Source organism: Mastigoproctus giganteus, chromosome 10 (assembly GCF_048544385.1).
Source record: "Mastigoproctus giganteus isolate SK-2022 chromosome 10, ASM4854438v1, whole genome shotgun sequence".
NCBI lineage: Eukaryota > Metazoa > Arthropoda > Arachnida > Uropygi > Thelyphonidae > Mastigoproctus > Mastigoproctus giganteus.
The window spans coordinates 47,776,688-47,796,463 of record NC_143584.1 but is presented as its reverse complement, the minus strand read 5'-3'; the positions used below and the strand labels follow the sequence as shown (position 1 = coordinate 47,796,463).

The following is a 19,776-nucleotide window of genomic DNA, read 5'->3' as shown; positions in this document are numbered from 1 at the left end:
TGATGTGGAAGAAGTTGTTTAGTTAGAACAGGGAGGAATACCTTCTCAAGGAATTTCAGGAGTTGGAGATAGGCCAGTAATGCTTAAGATGAGTAAGAGATTGAATCTTGGGTATAGATCTTCCACTGCTGGGTAAAGAAATTACTTGACAAAATAGCATTAAAAATAGTTAGAAGGGGTTCCAAAATATATGGGCTAAGGCATTTGATAATGAATTGGGGGATTCCATCTGCACATGCCGTAGCAGAAGCCGGTGTAGAATTAATGGTGGCAATAAGCCATTCCCTGGAGATTGATACTGTAGACAGTGTGTCAGGTGAAATTCCAGTTGTGGGTGTAAGAAGATCAGGATATTGATCTGGGTTCGAGGCAAATCTAGATATGTAGTTAAGCCACTGGTCAGGTTCAAGATTTAGTTGGAAATCAGAAGGCCGCTCAGAGTAGGGGCATTTTCCTCTATGAAGGGTTATATCCTTGTAATGCTTAATTGCTTGAGATTTCTGCTTGTTAAACGTTGTGCGGGCTCAGGAATAAGCTACCCTGTCTTGAACATTTTGTGACTGCTTCCACATTTTGTGCAGATGTTGTTTTAACTTTAAGCTCATATTAAGATGGGGCGTCCACCATGCTCTGGACCAAGGCATGATGGAAATTCTCTTTGGTGCCACAAAGGTCGTAATTGTTTTAAGCCAACTAGTAAGCAAATTCACTGCAATTTCAACATCAGTTTTCTAAGATGCTTGTCCAGTTCCAAATGCCTGTCCAGTTCCTCCTTAAATTTATTCAACCTATCAACTTCCACAACGACAGATGGAAGTTTGTTCCAGCAATTAACCACCCGCTGGCTAAAGGCAAATTTCCGCACATATATTCTACATCTGCCTTTTCTTAATTTGAATTTATGCCCCCTTAAGTTCATAATCTGAACAAGTGGAAGGATCCCATCAGAATTCAGTGTGCTCAACCCATTCAAAGCCTTATATACCTCAATCAGATCAGACTGTGCAGGTGCCTGGTCTCCAGCCACTGCAATTTGCAGAACTTAAGCCTCTCTTGGTAAGAGGATCCCTTCATTCCCCTCACCAATCTTATTGCCCTTCTCTGTACACGCTCAAGTAAATCTACATCCTTCCTAAAATGAAGCCTCCAGACCTATACGCAGTACTCAAGGCGTGGCCTGACCATTGCCTTATACAGAGGGATAATCACCTCCTTTTCCCTGCTAGCAAAATTCCTATATATCATTGACAAAACCCCATGACCTGCCCTGGCAGCCTGTCTGCATTGCTCGGAAAACTTCATATCTGCCTGCACAATTACTCCCAGGTCTTTTTCATTTTCTACCACCTTAAGTGTAGTACCACACAGTTGGTACGTTTCTCTGGGGTTACTTCTACCCATATGCAGTACTTTGCATTTGTCAAGGTTAAACTTCAGTTGCCACTTTTTAGCCCATCTGCCCAAATTATCTAGATCCTGTTGCAGTAGCACACTGCCATTACTGTCATTAACAACCCTGCCAACCTTTGTATCATCTGCAAACTTCGACATTAAGCCTGATATACCTTCATCAATATCATTGATAAATAAACAAAACAACAGTGGACCCAACACCGAACCCTGTGGGACTCCACTAATAACATTAGTCCACGAAGAGCAGCACCCATTGATTACCACTTACCCTTAATACCATTCCGCTCCAATTTGTACAATAGTCTTTCGTGCGCAACAGTGTCAAAAGCTTTCCTGAAATCCAAATAGATAATATCAAAATTATTTTTTGCATCCAGTTCCTTTGTAACCACATCATAATATCCTATCAAATTTGTCAGACAAGACTTTCCCTTAACAGGGAAAGTCTTGTAGGGTAATTGCCCTTGAAGAAATTAATGGGCAGCCAATCAAGCTATCAGCTGCCCACCTCAAAGGCAGAGCTCGTTCCTGTGAATCAGGCAAAACAGCAGCAATCTCCAAGGCAGAATGCACTGGTCCCACAGGGGCTAGTTGTCTGTGACCATTGTCAGGGAGGCGGGGAATATATTATGCAAAAAGGAAAGGTGGAACATGACTGGGGTATGTCTGCCAGGGGGCAAAAGTTGATGACATTGTAGAGCAGATATCACCTTTTAGGGAATAAAATGTGATACTGTTGTACACGTTGGCACTAATGACGTTAAGAGTAAAAGGTCTGCATATAAACTTACCAAATGAAGGTCAATGTTAAAAAAAAAAAAAAAAAAAAAAAAAAAAGTTACAGTTAAATTTGAAAGTGTCTGCAATTCTGCCCAGACACTATAGGAGGGAGTATATGATGAAAGCCTCGTCAATCAATCTGGCCCTGGAAAGATTGTGCAAGGCTCATGGGGTAAAATTTTTTCAGCATGGTCTTTGCTTGCTAACAGGAGAGACGGCTTCTACAGGAATGGGCTACACGCAAATAGAAAGAGTACAAGAATATTTTCTGATGCTATCGAAGCAGTGTTAGGCGAGTCAGAAAACTGCTAGCTTGGGGGGGATTCAGACTAAAAGATTAACAGAAGCCGCAGGCAGAGGTAAAAGTGAATCCTGCACTGCTTTTACTGGAATGAACAACAGCCTGGAAAGAAAGTTACTGGGAACTTCCAGAACCGCTGGGAGCCATCATGGAACAAGTAAATACATGGGCCATGTTAGGGTAACTAAGAGTAAGAACAGGTGCATGTATACTTGCATGTACACCAATGCTAGAAATATAGTAAATAAATTTGATGAAATTGAAGTGCTGGTTGAGACATCAAAAGCAGATATTGTTGAGATATCAGAGACATGGTATCAAACAGATACAGTGCAGAATTGGAATTTGGGAGTACAATGTGTACAGAAAGGAGTACAATGTGTACAGGGTAGGAAGGATTATACTTTTAGTTAAAACACACAATCTATAAAGTGCACCCAGTTGACATTGGTGGACAGTGCAATGTTGAGTCTGTTTGGTGTGACATAAGCACTAAATGAGAGTAGGAGTGTGTTATAGGCCTAATGACTGAGGAGTACAACGAACACTTGTAAAAATAGAGTGGGCCAGTAAATTAGAATGTTTTGTAATAGGGGATTTTAACTTTCCAGATATTGACTGGAACTTGTGGGTTGGTCACTCAGATGCTAGCAAAGCTTGTATGGATTTATTGGAGGATTGTTTTTTTTGTACAGCAACATGTTCAATGGGCAACCAGAGGGAGTAATACTCTTGATCTGATTATCAGCAGTGATTATTCATGCAATCAGAATTTGTAGATAAAGGAACCACTAGGTGACAGTGATCACAGTGTACTGATGTGGGATTTACTTAAAAATGTAACTACCATCAATGGTAAAGGGAAAGGTTTTTGCTTTCGTAAAGGTGACTACAATGGTCTCAGACAGTTTTTAAATTCTATACAGTGGCATCAACTGATGTCAAAAACAGTAAATTCTAATTGGTAAGCCTAATTTTAAGGCTTACTTGAAAATTGTCCCCCTAAAAAAAAACTAATCATTTCCATAATTTCTACTCAATTTACAAAATTGAAACTCTCAATATACATAAACAGAAGTATATTCTTTGATTTCCTATCTTTAAATTGCAGCAAAAACTATTAATTAACTCAAAAACAGCAAAAATATATGATCACATATCAATAACTGTGGCCACACTTTGATTATAAGAGTTACTGCATTCGTTTGAATTAGGCGTGTCATCGCGGCACCACTAACTAAAACAAATCAACACACACTGAGCTATAATTGACTGGTCAAGCTTATATCATTAGCGTTACCATCATGATCCAAGGAGAAAATAAAAATGTAAGCAACTTCCTTGGAAAACAGACAGTTGAGCATCATTACTTTCGAACAATATTTTGCATCGCTCTGTCACAACATTTTGCATCGCTCTGTCACAACATTTTGCTTCACTGCTTTTCATAATTACTGTACGAAAGAATTGTGACAAATTGTTTTTGAAAATCAAAAATTAGATAGTATTAAAACTAATACTAATAATTAGATAGTATTAAATTAAAAGATTCTTTTAATTGCGTTAATTTGAATTTTAATTGTTTTGAATTGATTTTGAATTGTGTTAAATTGATTATTTAATTATTTATATTTTACTTTAATTATTTATATTTTACTTTAATGTACCGGTAAGTTGTCGATTTTTTCGTTTTTTCCGTTTTAATTTCTGGAGGGTATCATACGGAAGTGTTCCACGTACTATATTGAGGTAAACTCCTCTTATTAATTTACTAAGAAAATCAAAAATGTATTTCCTTTCTTCAATATGCACTGCATCCACCAACAAAAAAAAAAAAATCAAGAAAATTATCCACTGGAAGCCACAGTGGAAACAGGGAGGGAGAGAGAAAAAAAAAAAAAAAAAAACTGATAATACACAATGCTCATTTGATATTTAAAAAAAAAAAAAAAAAAAAAAAACACTGCTTTACTATAATTGTTCTATGGAACAATATTTTTTGCATTTTTACTTTCTAACAATATGTTGCATTTTTACGTTCTAACATTTTGCATTATTACTTTATAACAATATTTTGCATTATAGCTCTGCATTATACTGTTCAAGATTTAGACCTAAACGGATGTCAGATGATCTAATGAGGCTCATGGCAGGGAAGCAAAATGCATGGGACACATATAAATTATCAGTAGATACAGAAGCCTAGGGTAGATATAAGTTGGTCTGTAATCTAGTCACAAAGGAGGTTAGGCTAGTGAAGGCTAATTTGTACAAGCAATCCTTGGCAAAAGAAGGATGCAAAGAAAAACAACAAATACTTCTTTACTTATGTCAACTCTAGGAGGAAGGAGAAAAATCAGAATGGTTCACTTGATATTGTTGGTTCGACTGTTGATAATCCTGCTCAGATAGCTGACAAACTGAATGAGTATTTTGTATCTACATTTGCAAATGAGAAATTCTGTAAGGAAGGGGAGCACAGAAGTTTACTAAACTATAACAGGGAGCTAAATGATTTTGCAATAACGGAGAACAAAGTGGAGGAGAAATAATTGAATTTAAACATAAAAAAAGGCACCTAGGGTGGATGGAATCTATCCAGTTATATTGAAGGAGGCAGCAAGGGAAGTAAGCAAACCCTTAGCCATAATTATGAGAGCATCCTCAGATTCAGGGGGAGGTACCCATGGACTGGAGATGTGCAAATGTATCACCAATTCACAAAGGGGGTTCAAAAGGTGACACAAGTAACTATAGACTTGTTAGTTTAACTTGTGTTCTGGGGAAAATAATATAATCACTGGCTAAAGAAGCATTGCAGGATCATTTAGATCAGACTGCAGTAATAGTTAAGACAGCATGGATTTGTTAAAAGGAAAGTCTTGTCTGACAAATTTGATTGGATACTATAATGTGGTCACAAAGGAACTGAATGCCAAAAATAATTTCGATATCATATACTTGGATTTCAGGAAAGCTTTTGATACTGTTGCACATGGAAGACTGCTGTACAAATTGGGGAGGTATGGCATTAAGGGGTAAGTTAGTATTAGTATTAGTAATGGCCGCATGGCGCAAGAAAGCCTATGGCTTATGCTGCACCAGCCAAAAAAAAAAAAAAAAAAAAAAACCGAACAAAACAATGATAAAAAAAATAATAATAAATAAATAATAATAATTAATAAAAAAAAGGAAATTAAACCTATCGTCCTATGCGCTTCCCTGACCCGAAGGTACCATCCAGATGACCTTTGAATTTCCCCAAACTGTCAGCCTCTTCCACCCATGTAGGCAACTTATTCCAGTAATTTATAACTCGCTGGCTAAAATAAAACTTCCTGCAGTACAATCTAAACATTTCCCCCTGTAACTTGAATTTATGTCCCCTAGTTCTAGCATCATTTATAATCTTGAAAATTTCGTCCTCATTCATTTTACTGATGCCTCTCAGAGCCTTAAACACCTCAATCAAATCTCCTCTGAGGTGTCTAGTTTCCAAACTCTGCAACCCACATATTCGAAGTCTTTCTTCATAAGGACGCCCTTTTGCCGATCTCACCAGGCGAGTGACCCGTCTTTGCACCCTTTCAAGAAGCTCGATGTCTTTCTTTAGGTGCAGTCTCCATACTTGAACACAGTATTCCAAGTGTGGTCTAACAAAAGCCTTATATAATGGGATTATCACGTCCCTATCTCTACTTGCAAAAGTTCGATAGATCATCGATAGGACACCATGGGCCTTCCTTTCAACCTGTTTACAATGTTCAGAGAATTTCATGTCTGACCGTATCGTAACACCCAAGTCCCTTTGCTACCCAAGTTGCTGCAATGGATAAAGGGATGGTTGAGTGGGAGATGACAAAGTGGTAATCAATGGACACCGCTCTTCGTGGACAAAATGTTATTAGTGGAGTTCCCCAGGGTTTGGTGCTAGGCCCATTGTTGTTTTGTATGTTTATCAACAATATTGATGAAGGTATATCAGGTTTAATGTCGAGTTTGCAGATGATACAAAGGTTGGCAGGGTTGTTAACAATAGTAAAGACAGTATGCTACTCCAACTGGATCTAGATAAGTTGGGCAAATGGGCGGAGAAGTAGCAACTGAAGTTTAACATTGACAAATGCAAAGTACTGCATATGGGTAGCAATAACCCAAGAGAAACGTACCAACTGTGTGGTACAACACTCAGGGAAGTGGAAAGTGAAAAAGTCCTGGCGGTAATTGTGCAGTCAGATATGAAGTTTTCTGAGCAGTGCAGACAGGCTGCCAGAGCAGGTCATGGGGTCTTGTCAATGATATACAGGAATTTTGCTAGTAGGAATAACAAGGTGATTATCCCTCTTGTATAAGGCAATGGTCAGTACTGCATAGAGCATGCTGATGGGATTCTTCCTCTTGCTCAGATTATGAACCCGAAGGGCCTAAACTCAAATTGAGGAAAGACAGTTGTAGAATAAGTGTGCAGAAATTTGCCTTTAGCCAACTGGTAGTTAATTGCTGGAATAAACTGACTCTGTTATTGTGGAAGATGATATTTATCCTTGATTTTAAATAAATTCAAGGAAGAACTGTATAAACTTGTGAAGCAAGTGGATCGGTGAAATGGGAAGGTTTTTTCTTTCTTTTTTTTGGCTGATGCTGAAGCTTGCTTTCTTGCATTATATGCCTCCGCTAATGTTAATTTTATGCCCCTTCATATGTATTGTCTGAGCAAGAGGAAGAATGCCACCAGCATTTAACTTACACAATCCTTTCAAAGTCTTAAACAGCTTAATCTTATCTCCTTGTAGGTTTCTTAATTTCCAGATGCCGAAATTTGCAGAAATGGGGCCTTTCTTGGTAAGGGTAGCTTTTCTTCTGCTCATTAATCTCATTGCCTTTCTCTGCATCTGTTCCATCAGATCCACATCCTTCCTAAAAGAGGACAGACTTGTAAGCACTACTCAAGATGTAACTTAATTGCCTTTTGCAACAGGGTTGATTTGATTTGATTTTGATTCTATTGGCGCATTAGCTACTAAGGCTATAATGCGCCAAGACCATGTAATATAGAAAAATTTAACATCTCAGTGACCTAATTAATTAGGCCACCATGTCCAAATCTAATTGCAACAGGGTAATTACCTCCTTACCCCTACTAGCAAAAATTACTGCATATCACTGACAAACTCCATGAGCTGTCTTAGCAGACTGTCTCTGCATTGTTCAGAGAACTTCGTATTTGACTGTACAATTACCTCCAGTTCTTTTTCATTCTCCACTCCTTCAGTGTGATACCACATGGTATATTAATATGGAATTACTGCAACCCATATTGTGGTTGATGACAGGCTATCATCAACCACCCTGCTATCCTTCATATTATCCTAAAATATACCATTATCAATATCATTAATAAATATAGAAAACACCAATAGGACTAGCGCTTAACCCTGGCGTACTCTACTAATAAACAGTCTCAGAAAAGTGTTCATTTATAACCACCTTCTGTCATTCAACCATACTTTTATCCATAGCAGAAACTCATCCCTAACGGCTGCTCCAATTTGTATAGCAGTCGATGCACAACAGTATTAAAACCTTTCTCAAATCTAAATACAGTAAACCCCCGCTATTTGCAGTATCTGTATTCGCAGTTTAATATAAAATGAAACCTAAAAAAATGTGAATTTTAAATCGCCGTGAACATTTTCCATCATAAAAAAAACATGGGCATGGCTAAAATCATCTTTCCCGGTCAAAACAGCGCTCAGTGGGTGGGGGAAGAGTGGTGACAAAATCGCAAGCGTGGATGTTTCTCGCTAATCCTTGTTCAGTACGTAATATGCGCTTGTCATGGAAGGTTTCATCGTTTGCTTTTAATTTATATGCTTATAAATTGAATAAATTTATCAATTTATAAATTTATATGCTTACAAAAGTTAAAAATCAACCGTTTTGCAGTGTGTTAGTGTAAACAGACTTTTTCAAGTGTGTTAACGGAAAAAAGTGACTTTATTGTGGACAAATTCTTTTCTAACCCCTAGAAAAATATGGCTACGAATAACAAGGGAATTGTGAAAAGATCAAAGAAGGTGATGATATCAGCGAGTAAAATTCAGTTATTAGACAAAATTTCTAATGGTGAAAGTGTCTCGTCAGTGGCAAAACATTATAAAATCAATAAGTCAATGGTACTCAATCAAGAAATCAGAAGAAAAAATCCGATGTAGTGTCCGTGAAAACGCGCTAATTGCTTCAAAAATTTGCTCTGTAACTCGTGATGTTAAATTAGAAAAAATGGAAAAGGCTTTAAATCTGTGGATAGAAGACCGAACTCAAAATAAAATTCTCTTAAGTTCACTCATCATTTGTGAAAAGGCAAAACACCTTAATCAACACTTTAGCGAAACTGGTGATAGAACTGGTGGGATAAGTTTTTAGCTATAGCAAAGGCGCTGGATTGAAAGATTTGTCTGAAATTTCTAATAAATATTACATTCAACATTAAATTGTTTCTTATTTTCATTTTGATGCCTTATGCTTGCATTTCACTATGTATTGGCTATGTACATAGTCATATTATGAAGGTACATATAATACATACATAGACAAAATTTTAGACTAGTTCTTCTTATATATTTCATACTTTGGAACGGAACCCCTTTATTACTATGGGAGCCATAACTCAGTATTCGCGGAATTTCTCAGAAAAGTAACCCCCGCGAATAGCGGGGTTTACTGTATACGATGTCAAAATTATTTTTTTTTTACAACCAGTTTCTTTGTTGGCATCACACTATCCAGTCAGATTTGTGAGACAAAATCTGCCCTATATATTAACTGCATTTCTGTCTAGATGGTCCTGCATTACTTCTTTAATTAATGACCCCATTATTTCCCCTTAAACTAAGAGCTTGGAAGTAGGTAATTATTCGTGTCACCCTTTGATCACCTTTTGTAAATCAGGAATACATTCACTCATCTCCTCTCTTAATATAATGGGATAGATCCAATAATGTTATTCTTCTGTTTTAAATTAAAAAGTGCAGACTGAAAATAGAACATACAAATTAAAAATAAAATGGAAAATATGTTTATTAATCAAATATTGTGTTCATCTTAGAAGGAATTATTAATCTCAGCTAATCAAAATTCTAATCTATATATTATATGTGTACAATTGTTGCTCCACTTCCTTTTTTAATCTCTTGTAAAGAAGCTAAGTTGGAGAATAATTTTTTAAAATTATTTTAAAGTTAAAACAACTTCAAAAGCTATTACTAATATAATGGCTCAATTGTGGATACTCTCAAACTGTTGCAATTACATATAAAAGTAACCTAATCTAATATGCTGTTAGGGAGACTGAACTTAACTTCCTTTAAGTTCAGTAGACAGCATTATTTATTGGCCTTCATGCTTCTTTTGACAAAATGGAATGTAACTGTACAACAAACAGACAAATTTATTTCTTTGTATAAATAATATTCAGATATAATAAATAAAATTATATAAGTTGAATAGGCATTTCTATAAGAATGTATTAAACAGAACATGACAAACATAAGTTACAAGATATCTGAAACAAAAAATAATTTCAAACAAATAGGAAAACTTATACATACCTCACCTGGGAATGAAATTTCATTTTCACCACAACCTGTGAAGTTTTTGTATTTCCTGCATTATTAATTATACGACTATTGTTACGCAGGGAGAGTTTTTGTCGGTTTGCACCACAATGTGGACACTTGCGCTCACTGTGCACAAGATATTCTTTGATAAAGCATTTTACAATTCTCTGTCGACATTCAACAACATTCTTTACATGAGCACTATCTCGTGCTGCTTCTAAATCTATACCTTGAGGGGGAAAGAATTTTTCAAATTACATGTTGAAAAAAAAAAGGAAACACTAAAAAACTTGTTTTATCTCTTCATCTAATAAACTAATCAATTAGCATAATGAAGTAACTACATCTTCAAAAAAAAAAAAAAAAAAAAATTATATATATATATATATATACACACACACACACACACATATATATATATATTAATTCAATTATTCTTTATCACACACAGACATAAGATAAAAAACACTTATACAATGTGGGATTTGTGAAAGGTTTTGTTAGTTTATTGCCCTTTATGCTAATATGACATGGAATTCATATAAACCTACCATAAGTAATGTCAATACATAAAGTTGTAAACTGGTGACATTCAGCATTCTTAAAAAAAAAAAAACCAAAAAAAACCCCTATCTTTAGACCATAACAGAAACTGTAATTAAGTATAAATAATGGGAATAAAAGAAATTAAAACAAATCAGTTATATTAAATAACAAATTCACATGTCCTACCAAAAGAACAGCAGAGAAGCTCCAAACTCTTAGCAATCTATGATACACTAATGGTGCAAGGGTTAAAAATCTATGCAGTTATGATTACACCAATGCTTAGGGCTAAGTGGCATTAAACCATCTTTAAGAATGGTCTCAAATAAGCAATTAACATTAAGAGAATAAATAAATAACCAAACATCAATTTTATGACACAGACATGCCTCAATTTTAACATTTAAGCTTCTAAATTGCTGTAATAATGTTGGTTGGTTGGTTCATATAAGGATTTCTCGTACAAGGACAATCAGTATAGCAATCAGCACCCCACATCAGAACAGGGAGTACTTTGTGTGATAGAAAATGAAGATATTCATTTTCTATCACACAAACAGCTTATACAGAGTATCTCAAAAATATTGGTACAAACGTTTAGGGGATGTAGGTAACATCTAAAGGAATGTGAATCGCATAGGAACCCATAACCGGAAACGTCACGGGAAAGTAGTAGCAGAGGCACAAGAAACAGAAATGACACAAGACAGTAATTAGTGGCAAATATTTATTTGACATAATATTAACAATGGAGTACAAGATGGATGCATTCCATGATGTTAAAACATATGCTCGAAGGTTCCACAATGAGACGCGATGCATGCGTGACACCGACGCATGCATGGATTGGCAGACATGATTGAATGCACCTGAAGTTTCTTTGACAGTGGCAGCAGTGCAGAAGAGTCTCGCCACGAGATCCATTTCCGTCTCCACAGGCGATTCATACATGATAGATTTGAGGGCCTCCCACAGAAAGAAATCAAGGCTCGATAAATCAGGTGAGCGTGGGGGCCAGGCAACGGGTCCACCACGGCCAATCCATAGACGCCCAAAACGCCTGTTCAAATGGTCACGAACACACCTTCCATAATGGGCAGATGCCCCGTCATGTTGAAACCAAACGTTGCATCTCACATTTGCTGGAACATCGTCAAGTAACCCTGGTAGAACTTGTTCAAGAAAGATCTGATATTTAGCAGAGTTCATGCGGGATGGTAACAGGTATGGGCTGACTAAGCAGTCACCGACCATACCTGCCCACACATTTATTACGAAGCGATGTTGTGCCGCATGGGGGTGCACACTGTGTGAGTTGTCATGAGCCCACACATGAGCATTGTGCTGATTGAATAACCCTTCCCGAGTGAAATAAGCTACATCCGTGAACAAAGCATAGGCTGGAAAATTAAGTCTTGAACACTTTTCTTGGAGAAACCACTGTGCAAAAGCCACATGAGCAGGATGATCTTGGGGGAGCAGTAACTGAACCCTTTGGAGATGAAAGGGGTGTAAGGAACCGTCGTGCCAGACATGCTGTACACTACAACGAGACACTCCTAAGGCAGAGACAATGGCACGTGTGCTGGTAGTAGGATTATTCTGGACGGCATTCAACACGCGAACTCCCATCATGGAAGAAAGCGTCGAACGTGGTCTGCCCACACTACCCTTGTTACCTCTAAATGACCCATAATTGCACAAATTTTGATGCACACATGCAAACAAATGGTGGTCCAGTACATGTCTGTCTAGGAAGCGTTCTCCATAAATTCATTGAGCGGCTCGTCCATTGCCCTCTGCTAATCCATACATTAGGTGCATGTTTTCCAGCTCACAGTTCATATATCGATGCATGTTCTTTGTGCGGCGACTACTGCTTGAATGAGTAAACCAGAAATTTTTCCTCTCGCGAACTGATGAACAGTGCCGTCTACCGACTTACTGTGCCATTTCGTTATGGGTTCCTATGTGATTCACATTCCTTTAAATGTTACCTACCTCCCCTAAACGTTTGTACCAATATTTTTGAGACACCCTGTATATGTGGTATGTAAGTTAGAAAGTTAAGATTAGTAGCTAATATAAGGATCACAAATCTAATATTATCAGTCAAATCTAATATTCTCAGCGAGTTGTATAGAAAGTTGTATATTGTATCACAATACAACTTGTTCTTCTTGCAAAAGCATAGAATTGGTCTTCTGCTGTGATAATCAGTAAGTAACTAATAAAATAGAATAATGTAATAACCATTGTTCTATTTTATTTATCAATACTTGAAGCTGCCTTTCTATGGAACACACATTCTACAAGTGACTGGATATTGTGTGGTCATCAACAAAAAAAAAACTAAGTTTCATTAGCAGCAGGGATAGTTCAAGTAATATATATAATCCGATTTCAAAACACATGGTAGTGAAGACTCTCTCTTCTTGAACAGAAGTTCTGAAAATAGACAAAATTTGATCTTGGAGAAAGTGCTGAATTAATAATAGTAAACTGCCCTGGAGTCCAAAGGCATGAAGGTTTCAAAGGATGCCAAAACACCATGTAGTGTCAAAGACTTTATATCTAGAGACACTGCAACCAAATGTTCATTCATAATAAAGACATTTGATGTGTTTACTTTGTCCTCGATCATGAGGTCTAAAGTGTATTCATGATTTGGCTTTCTAGGTACCATGCATAGCAATCATTTTCTCCAGAATCTTAACTAGACAGCTAGAAACCAAGACTGGCCTGTAGCTATGTGGACCTAACTGATCCTTTCCTGTTTGAGAACTGGTAAACAACTGAATGATGCCAGGAAGCTAAGAAAATAAAATTCAACAAAAATTTAATTGAAAAATAATGAGAGTGCTTTTCTATGCAGATGCTTTAATATGATATAATACACACACTGTAATTAAGTATATATGAACCAAAAAAATATGAACCTTTATTCATTACTGAATTGGGCCTGCTCTGTTTTGAATAACAGTAAGTGGCACAGCATGGATTCTATAAGGTCTATTAGTGTGTTTGGTCTAATTGTAACCATTCTTCCTGCAAAATATCACATAGTGTGACAAAGTTGAAGGAAGAGGACTTTGTTGCCAAATAGCTTTCTCCAGTATATCTCACATTCTCAACAGGATTGAGATCAGGCGAATATGGGGGGGGGGGGTGGAAATCCATGTCACGTTCTCTGGAACACTACACAATTATTCTGGCACAATGTGCTGTTGCATTGTCATCCAGAAAGTGGCCATCACCTTCGGGATAAAAGTATAATATTACAGGGTGCAGAAGATCCAATACAAAATTCAGGTAATCTCTAGATGACATTCAGCTTTCCGGTGGTATCAATGGATTCTGTCTGTGCCAACAAAACATTCCCCATATCACGATACCACCTCCAGATGCTTGGGTTGTCTTAACCAAGCAAACATGGTCCATAGCTTCATGAGGTTCTTGCTATTCTCTTAAATGCTGATCTACCATTAATGCAAAACAAAGTGTACAGTGATTTTTCTGACCACAACTTTCTTCCATTGTTCCACTATCACAACATTCTTGAAACAACTGCAAACATATTTTTCTGTTTTTTCTATGAAAAGCAGCTTCTGAATAGGCATGGAAACTGACAATATCCAATTTCTTTAATTCCCTGTGATACAGGTTGAAATAGGGCAGTTCTGTGATTGGTTGAATTCAGATGCTGTTTGCTACACATTAGATGTTCTATTTTTCCATACAGTCCTCCTTAGAGTATGATAGCTTCACTCTTGAAGTATTGTTTTTCTGCCACATTATATCTTTAAGATGTGGAAGAACTGCTTGCTTTCCAGTATTTAAAAACCTTCGAGATGAATGCTTGTGAGAAACTAGTTATGTCTTCCATTTTTTGAATTGCAGCTATAAACTTGCACCCACGATAAGAACTTTTTCAAAGTCTGATAGATCATGCATTTTCCCCAATCTGGCTTCAGATTACTACAGTCAAACAGCCTGTGAAGTCTTCATACTCAGAAGCAACATGCTCACCCCCATTTCTTTTCATCTATTTGCATTTATTCTGTCTGTGATTGTCTTAAGACAAAGATTCATATTTTTTTGAAATGCGTGTATATTCCATTAGGACCAGCCACAGTGTTGCCTGATAAAATAAGGATTCCTGCAGGTCAGACATTACCAGAGGTCTGTTGTCCAGTAGCAGTTATTTTATATTTTAATACACTGGATCACATGCTCAAAATGGGTTTGTTTGTTATTTGGTTTTTAGGAGCATTAGCAACTAAGGCCATATTGCTCTGGGATATGCGGTGGTCATTCCCTGACCTTTCCGCATCCTCTGTATTTGGTGGTGACGGGCTCAAACCCCGGTCTAATCAAGAAGCGTGTGCTACAAAATACACACTGCTGCTCCTTCCCACCTGGATACGGAGGCACCTGCTCAAGATGGGTGCAAAGCTGGGAGAATTCTGCAAATACATTCACTATTTCTTTAGCAGAATTATTTTTTGTCTTTTTCCACTGAGCTCACCAATTTTGTTTCAAACTAATTCAGTGTCTTTCATAACAGAAGAGAAATAAAGAGAAACTTCTGTATGATATAGTAGGCATGTGCTTTTGATTTCTTATAATTTAAAAGATTGGCAATGGTTGGATTTTTCTGAAAATAATTCCAAGTCTGTTCTTTTCTTTCTTTGTAGCATTGCATACATCATTCCACGAACAGCATGCATGTAAATTTTTTTTAAGGTCTGTGGTATTAGCTGTAGTAGCTGCTCATATTTATTCTGTCATATGCTCAGTGGCATCATCTATAGCAGTGGTTCCCAATCTTTTTTGACTCGCAAACCCCTTTCAACATAATATTTTTTATCCTGAACTCCTTTCACAACATAATATTTTTAATGAAAACAACTAAGCCTATATTCTTTGAAATCATATATTTCTGAATTTTATTCTAAAATATTTCCAGTACTAGGTTTTTATAAGCAACATTGTGTAATAGTAAAAATTATAATTAAGTATTATTTATACTTTGTAAAGCAGTTATTAATCAGTCCAAACTAGAATTCGAACAGGCTAAGAGTAGAAAACTTGCTTCTTGTCCAAAACGGTACCCGAACGTTCTAGTCTCTTGCCAAAGCTATCAGCCACAATTTTTGCCCATCTCTGTTCCCACCTCTGTCAAAATCAGATTTTTCTGTTGCCACATGAGCCAAAGATAAAGCTGACCTGCTAGCATCCTATTTTGTACTAACTCATGTACTAATGATCTTGGTAAATCACCTCAAACTATTCCCAGTACACTCCATCAGTGCCTCCTGTAGTCTTCCGTCAAAAGTATGTCAGAGGGATTTTGAATACTATTCTTCGAGAAATAGTATTCCTCGAAGAATAGTATTCACAGACTCCAACACATACCTCAAAGACAGGAGCACCTGTTCATGATACAGAAGTGCTTTGGGTCTAACGGCCAGGTCCTGGTGGCATTTCTCCACTTGTTCTCAAAACCTGTGCCCCTGAACTTACTCCTGTTTTGTGTCGTCTTTTTTCACTTTCTTATTCCAAAGGCGTTTTTCCTTCTGCTTGGAAATTTGCTCATATCCAGCCAATGCCTAAAAAGGGTGACAAATCCCTTCCATCCAATTATCTTCCCATTGCAATTACTTCTACGCTTTCCAAAGTAATGGAGGAATTAATTAACCACCAACACTTAAACTATCTGGAAATCTTCCATCTGATCAACAATTGCCGATGTGGATTCAGTCAGTGTCATTCCACTGGTGATATTCTGGCTTATGTTACACATCTATGGACAAATTCAATGGAAAAGTTTGGTGAAACTCAAGCCATTGCTCTTGACATTTGAAAGGCTTTTGATCATGTTTGGCATAAAGGTCTTCCAAATAAGCTTCCATCCTATGGTTTGCCAGCTGTTTTTTGTAATTGAGTATCCAGTTCTCTCTCTGAACGTGCATTGTAGGTAATGGTAGACAGCTCTCTGTCTCCTTAGTGCTAGTGTTCCCCAAGGTGCAGTTCTTTCTCCCATTCTTTTCCTCTTGTATATTAATGACCTTCTTCCACTGACCAAAATTCCTATCTATAGTTTTGCTGACAAGAACACATTGCATTCCACCTTCCAGTCTGAGAAACCTTGCCTTGATCAAACAGCTTCAACTTCAAGTATCCACTACCAAATCCTTAAATGCTAATCTCCAGATAATTCTCCAGTGGGTCAAAGACAATTTAGTTGATTTCAATCTTTCTAAAACTCAGTCCTGTCTTATATCTCACAAAAAGGATCCATCTACTCTATGCTTATCTCTGATGACACTCCAATTTCTAGGCAAGATCTTGGGGATTACCCTGACTTCTAATCTCTCTTGGCATTTCAAATATTGCTTCCTCTGCATCTAAAAAACCGAGTTTTTTCTTTCGCTCTCAACATTACTTTTCTTCCAAACAGTTGTTGACTCTGCAAAAATTGCAAATCCGGCCTACCAGGGAATACTGTTCCCACATCTGGGGCAGTGCCCTGAAAACCTCTCTCTCTCTTAGGCTCCTAGATTCCATTCAAAAGAGAACAGTTAGGTTAATTAATGTCTCATCTTTAACAGAGTCTCTCCACTCTCTGTCTCAGACTGTTTCTGCTGCATGCCTTTTCTATAGATACTTCCATGGGCACTGTTCTTATGAATTGGCTTCTATAATTCCAGCTCTGTCTCTTTCAAAGTAGTATGAACACGTGCCACAGCCAGTCAACATCCTTTTACTGTCCAAGTTCAACTTCTGTTTTCTGAAATAACCTTCCTTCATAAGCATTTCCTGCAGAAGTTAAAGTCTAATTTCAACAAGTATCTTCTTTCATCTTTTCAACCTTCAATCCATGCATGGTACCAATATTCCTAAAAAAATAAAAAAATACCTATACATAACACTTGAGATGTTATGTCCTTGAGAATGAAAAAAAAAAAATTTAGTATAGAAAACATATTTAACATGATATATTCTGTAAATCAGTAAACTAATTATAAGGAATTGTGGGAGATGTGGTTTCTTTCTTTGGCAATTCTTTACTTTTTTATTTAATTTTGTGTTTATTAGTTTTATTTTGTAGCTTACAAGAACATACCTATGTAAATCTAAGCAGACGCCATTACAGAATTTTTAATGCGAACTTCCTGGAATGTTTTTTGCAAAACCCACCAGTTGGGACCCGCTGATGTTTAATGCTGAATGATTTGAACATCTATTTAAAATACTAGAGGTACATTTGATCCAGTCTGTTTTATTAAATTTCCATTTTGTTTAGAGGCAAAGATATTGTTATGAAAAGTTCAAAATATAAAGGATTATTTAGTTGGTGGATTATCTAAACCACCCATTCAATGTCTGAAAACAATGCGAGGGCAGCAACCTTGTGCCTAAATATCAGGCACAATATTGTGTTTGTAAAGTAATAACTATTATATATAGATGTGTCTGAAGAGATCCCCATTATGGATGATGCCCATTAAAATCACCCAACAGGCAGAAAGGAGTTGGAAGTTGCAAGATAAAATTAAATAGTACAGCCAGTGAGCAAGAATGGCTGAACTTCGGTGATACATACAGACACTAGAGTGAGAGTTAAACCAAGGACAACCAGTACCACAACTGCTTCTAAAGTAGTTTATAATAGTATATATCTGGAGGGGACCTTGAAGTTTAAAAAAATGGATATGCAGACCTCTATATTTCCATTGTAAGATCTTGTCTATTATTTCGTTTTAGAATAGTTTCTTAATGGCTGTTTCTTCAAGGCAGTTTATGTCAATCCAATTTTAGTTTGTCCTTTTTTGGAAAGAGACATGAAGTATCCATATCCTGCTCTGCAATTATTTCTAAAATGGTTTCAATGATTTGTGGTAGCATCAATCTTCGTGTCTGAAGAAGACTGGAACAAAATCTTTGATGGGTGTTGTCCCTTCAATTTCACAGCTTATGGAGGAAGAGAAGTAGCAATTGGAGGTACCATACCCGAGGTATTACTGGCCTGACTGATAACGCATTCCTTAAGAGACTGCTGTGGAACTGGTAAGACAGACCAGGTCCAATCCACAAGAGATGTGCTTTGGAGGTTCCAAATTTTTTTTTTTTTTATATATTTCTTTCTTTCATTGCAACTGCATATGAATATTTTAGCTCAATATGTAAAATTTGTTTCCTTTCTTCATATAGGTTATCTTGTGTTCTATCTTATATTTTGTAAAGAAGAAATATTTCTTTCTGGTTTTCCAAAGCCAACCATCTTTAGAGTAAGCTAGATGACCACCTTTACAATTTGGAACAAATCATTTTGTGCAATGCAATCTGTTCATATGTTTGTTAGATTCATAGTAAAACATAGGTCCCCTCTATGTACTATTTGAGCATGTCCAAGTTCTTAGCACTTGAAGCATCTAATAGGTTTTTTTTTTTTATGAAAAACCCAAACAAGAAGTATTAGAAGCTATAGTACTTAGTACTACAAATGAGGAAGAAGAAAATTTAGTTTTCTCTGAGTTTGAAGTTGGACAGTAAAAGGATGTTGACTGGTGGTGGCACATGTTTGAACTGCTGTGGAAGAGAGAGCAGCAATTATAGAAGCCAATTCCGAAGAACAGTGCCCATGGAAGTATCTGTAGAAAATGCATGCAGCAGAAACAGTAAGTCTACGAGACAGAGAATGGAGAGACTCTGTTAGAGATGAATCATTAATTAACCTAACTGCCCTCTTCTGAACGGAATCAAGAAGCCTGAGAGAGGTTTTGGATGCACCGCCCCAGATGTAGGAACAATATTCCATGATAGGGAAGATTTGCAATTTGTACAGAATGAACAACTGTTTCGGAGAAAAGTAATGCCGAGAGCAAAAGAGAAAACCTAGTTTTTTAGATGCAGCGTGAGCAATATTTGCAAAGTACTTTTGCCATGAGAGAGAGAGAGATTAGAAGTCAGGGTAATGCTCAAAAGAGATATATGATCTTGCCTAAAAAACCGAGCATCATCAAAGATAAGCACAATGAGCAGAAGAATCCTTTTTGGACGATATGAGACAAGACCGAGTTTTAGCAGGATTGAAATCAACTAAATTATCTT

The 19,776-nt window shown here is 36.8% G+C and overlaps 1 protein-coding gene across 1 annotated transcript in view; it reads right to left on the bottom strand.

The window, feature by feature from the left end:
* Polr1A (RNA polymerase I subunit RpI1) overlaps positions 1–19,776 on the bottom strand; it is a 476,971-nt gene that overhangs the window by 406,545 nt on the left and 50,650 nt on the right. The window contains exon 5 of the mRNA XM_090382924.1: positions 10,105–10,342. Coding sequence (XP_090239050.1) covers positions 10,105–10,342 — 238 coding nt within the window. The remainder of the gene's footprint in view (positions 1–10,104; positions 10,343–19,776) is intronic.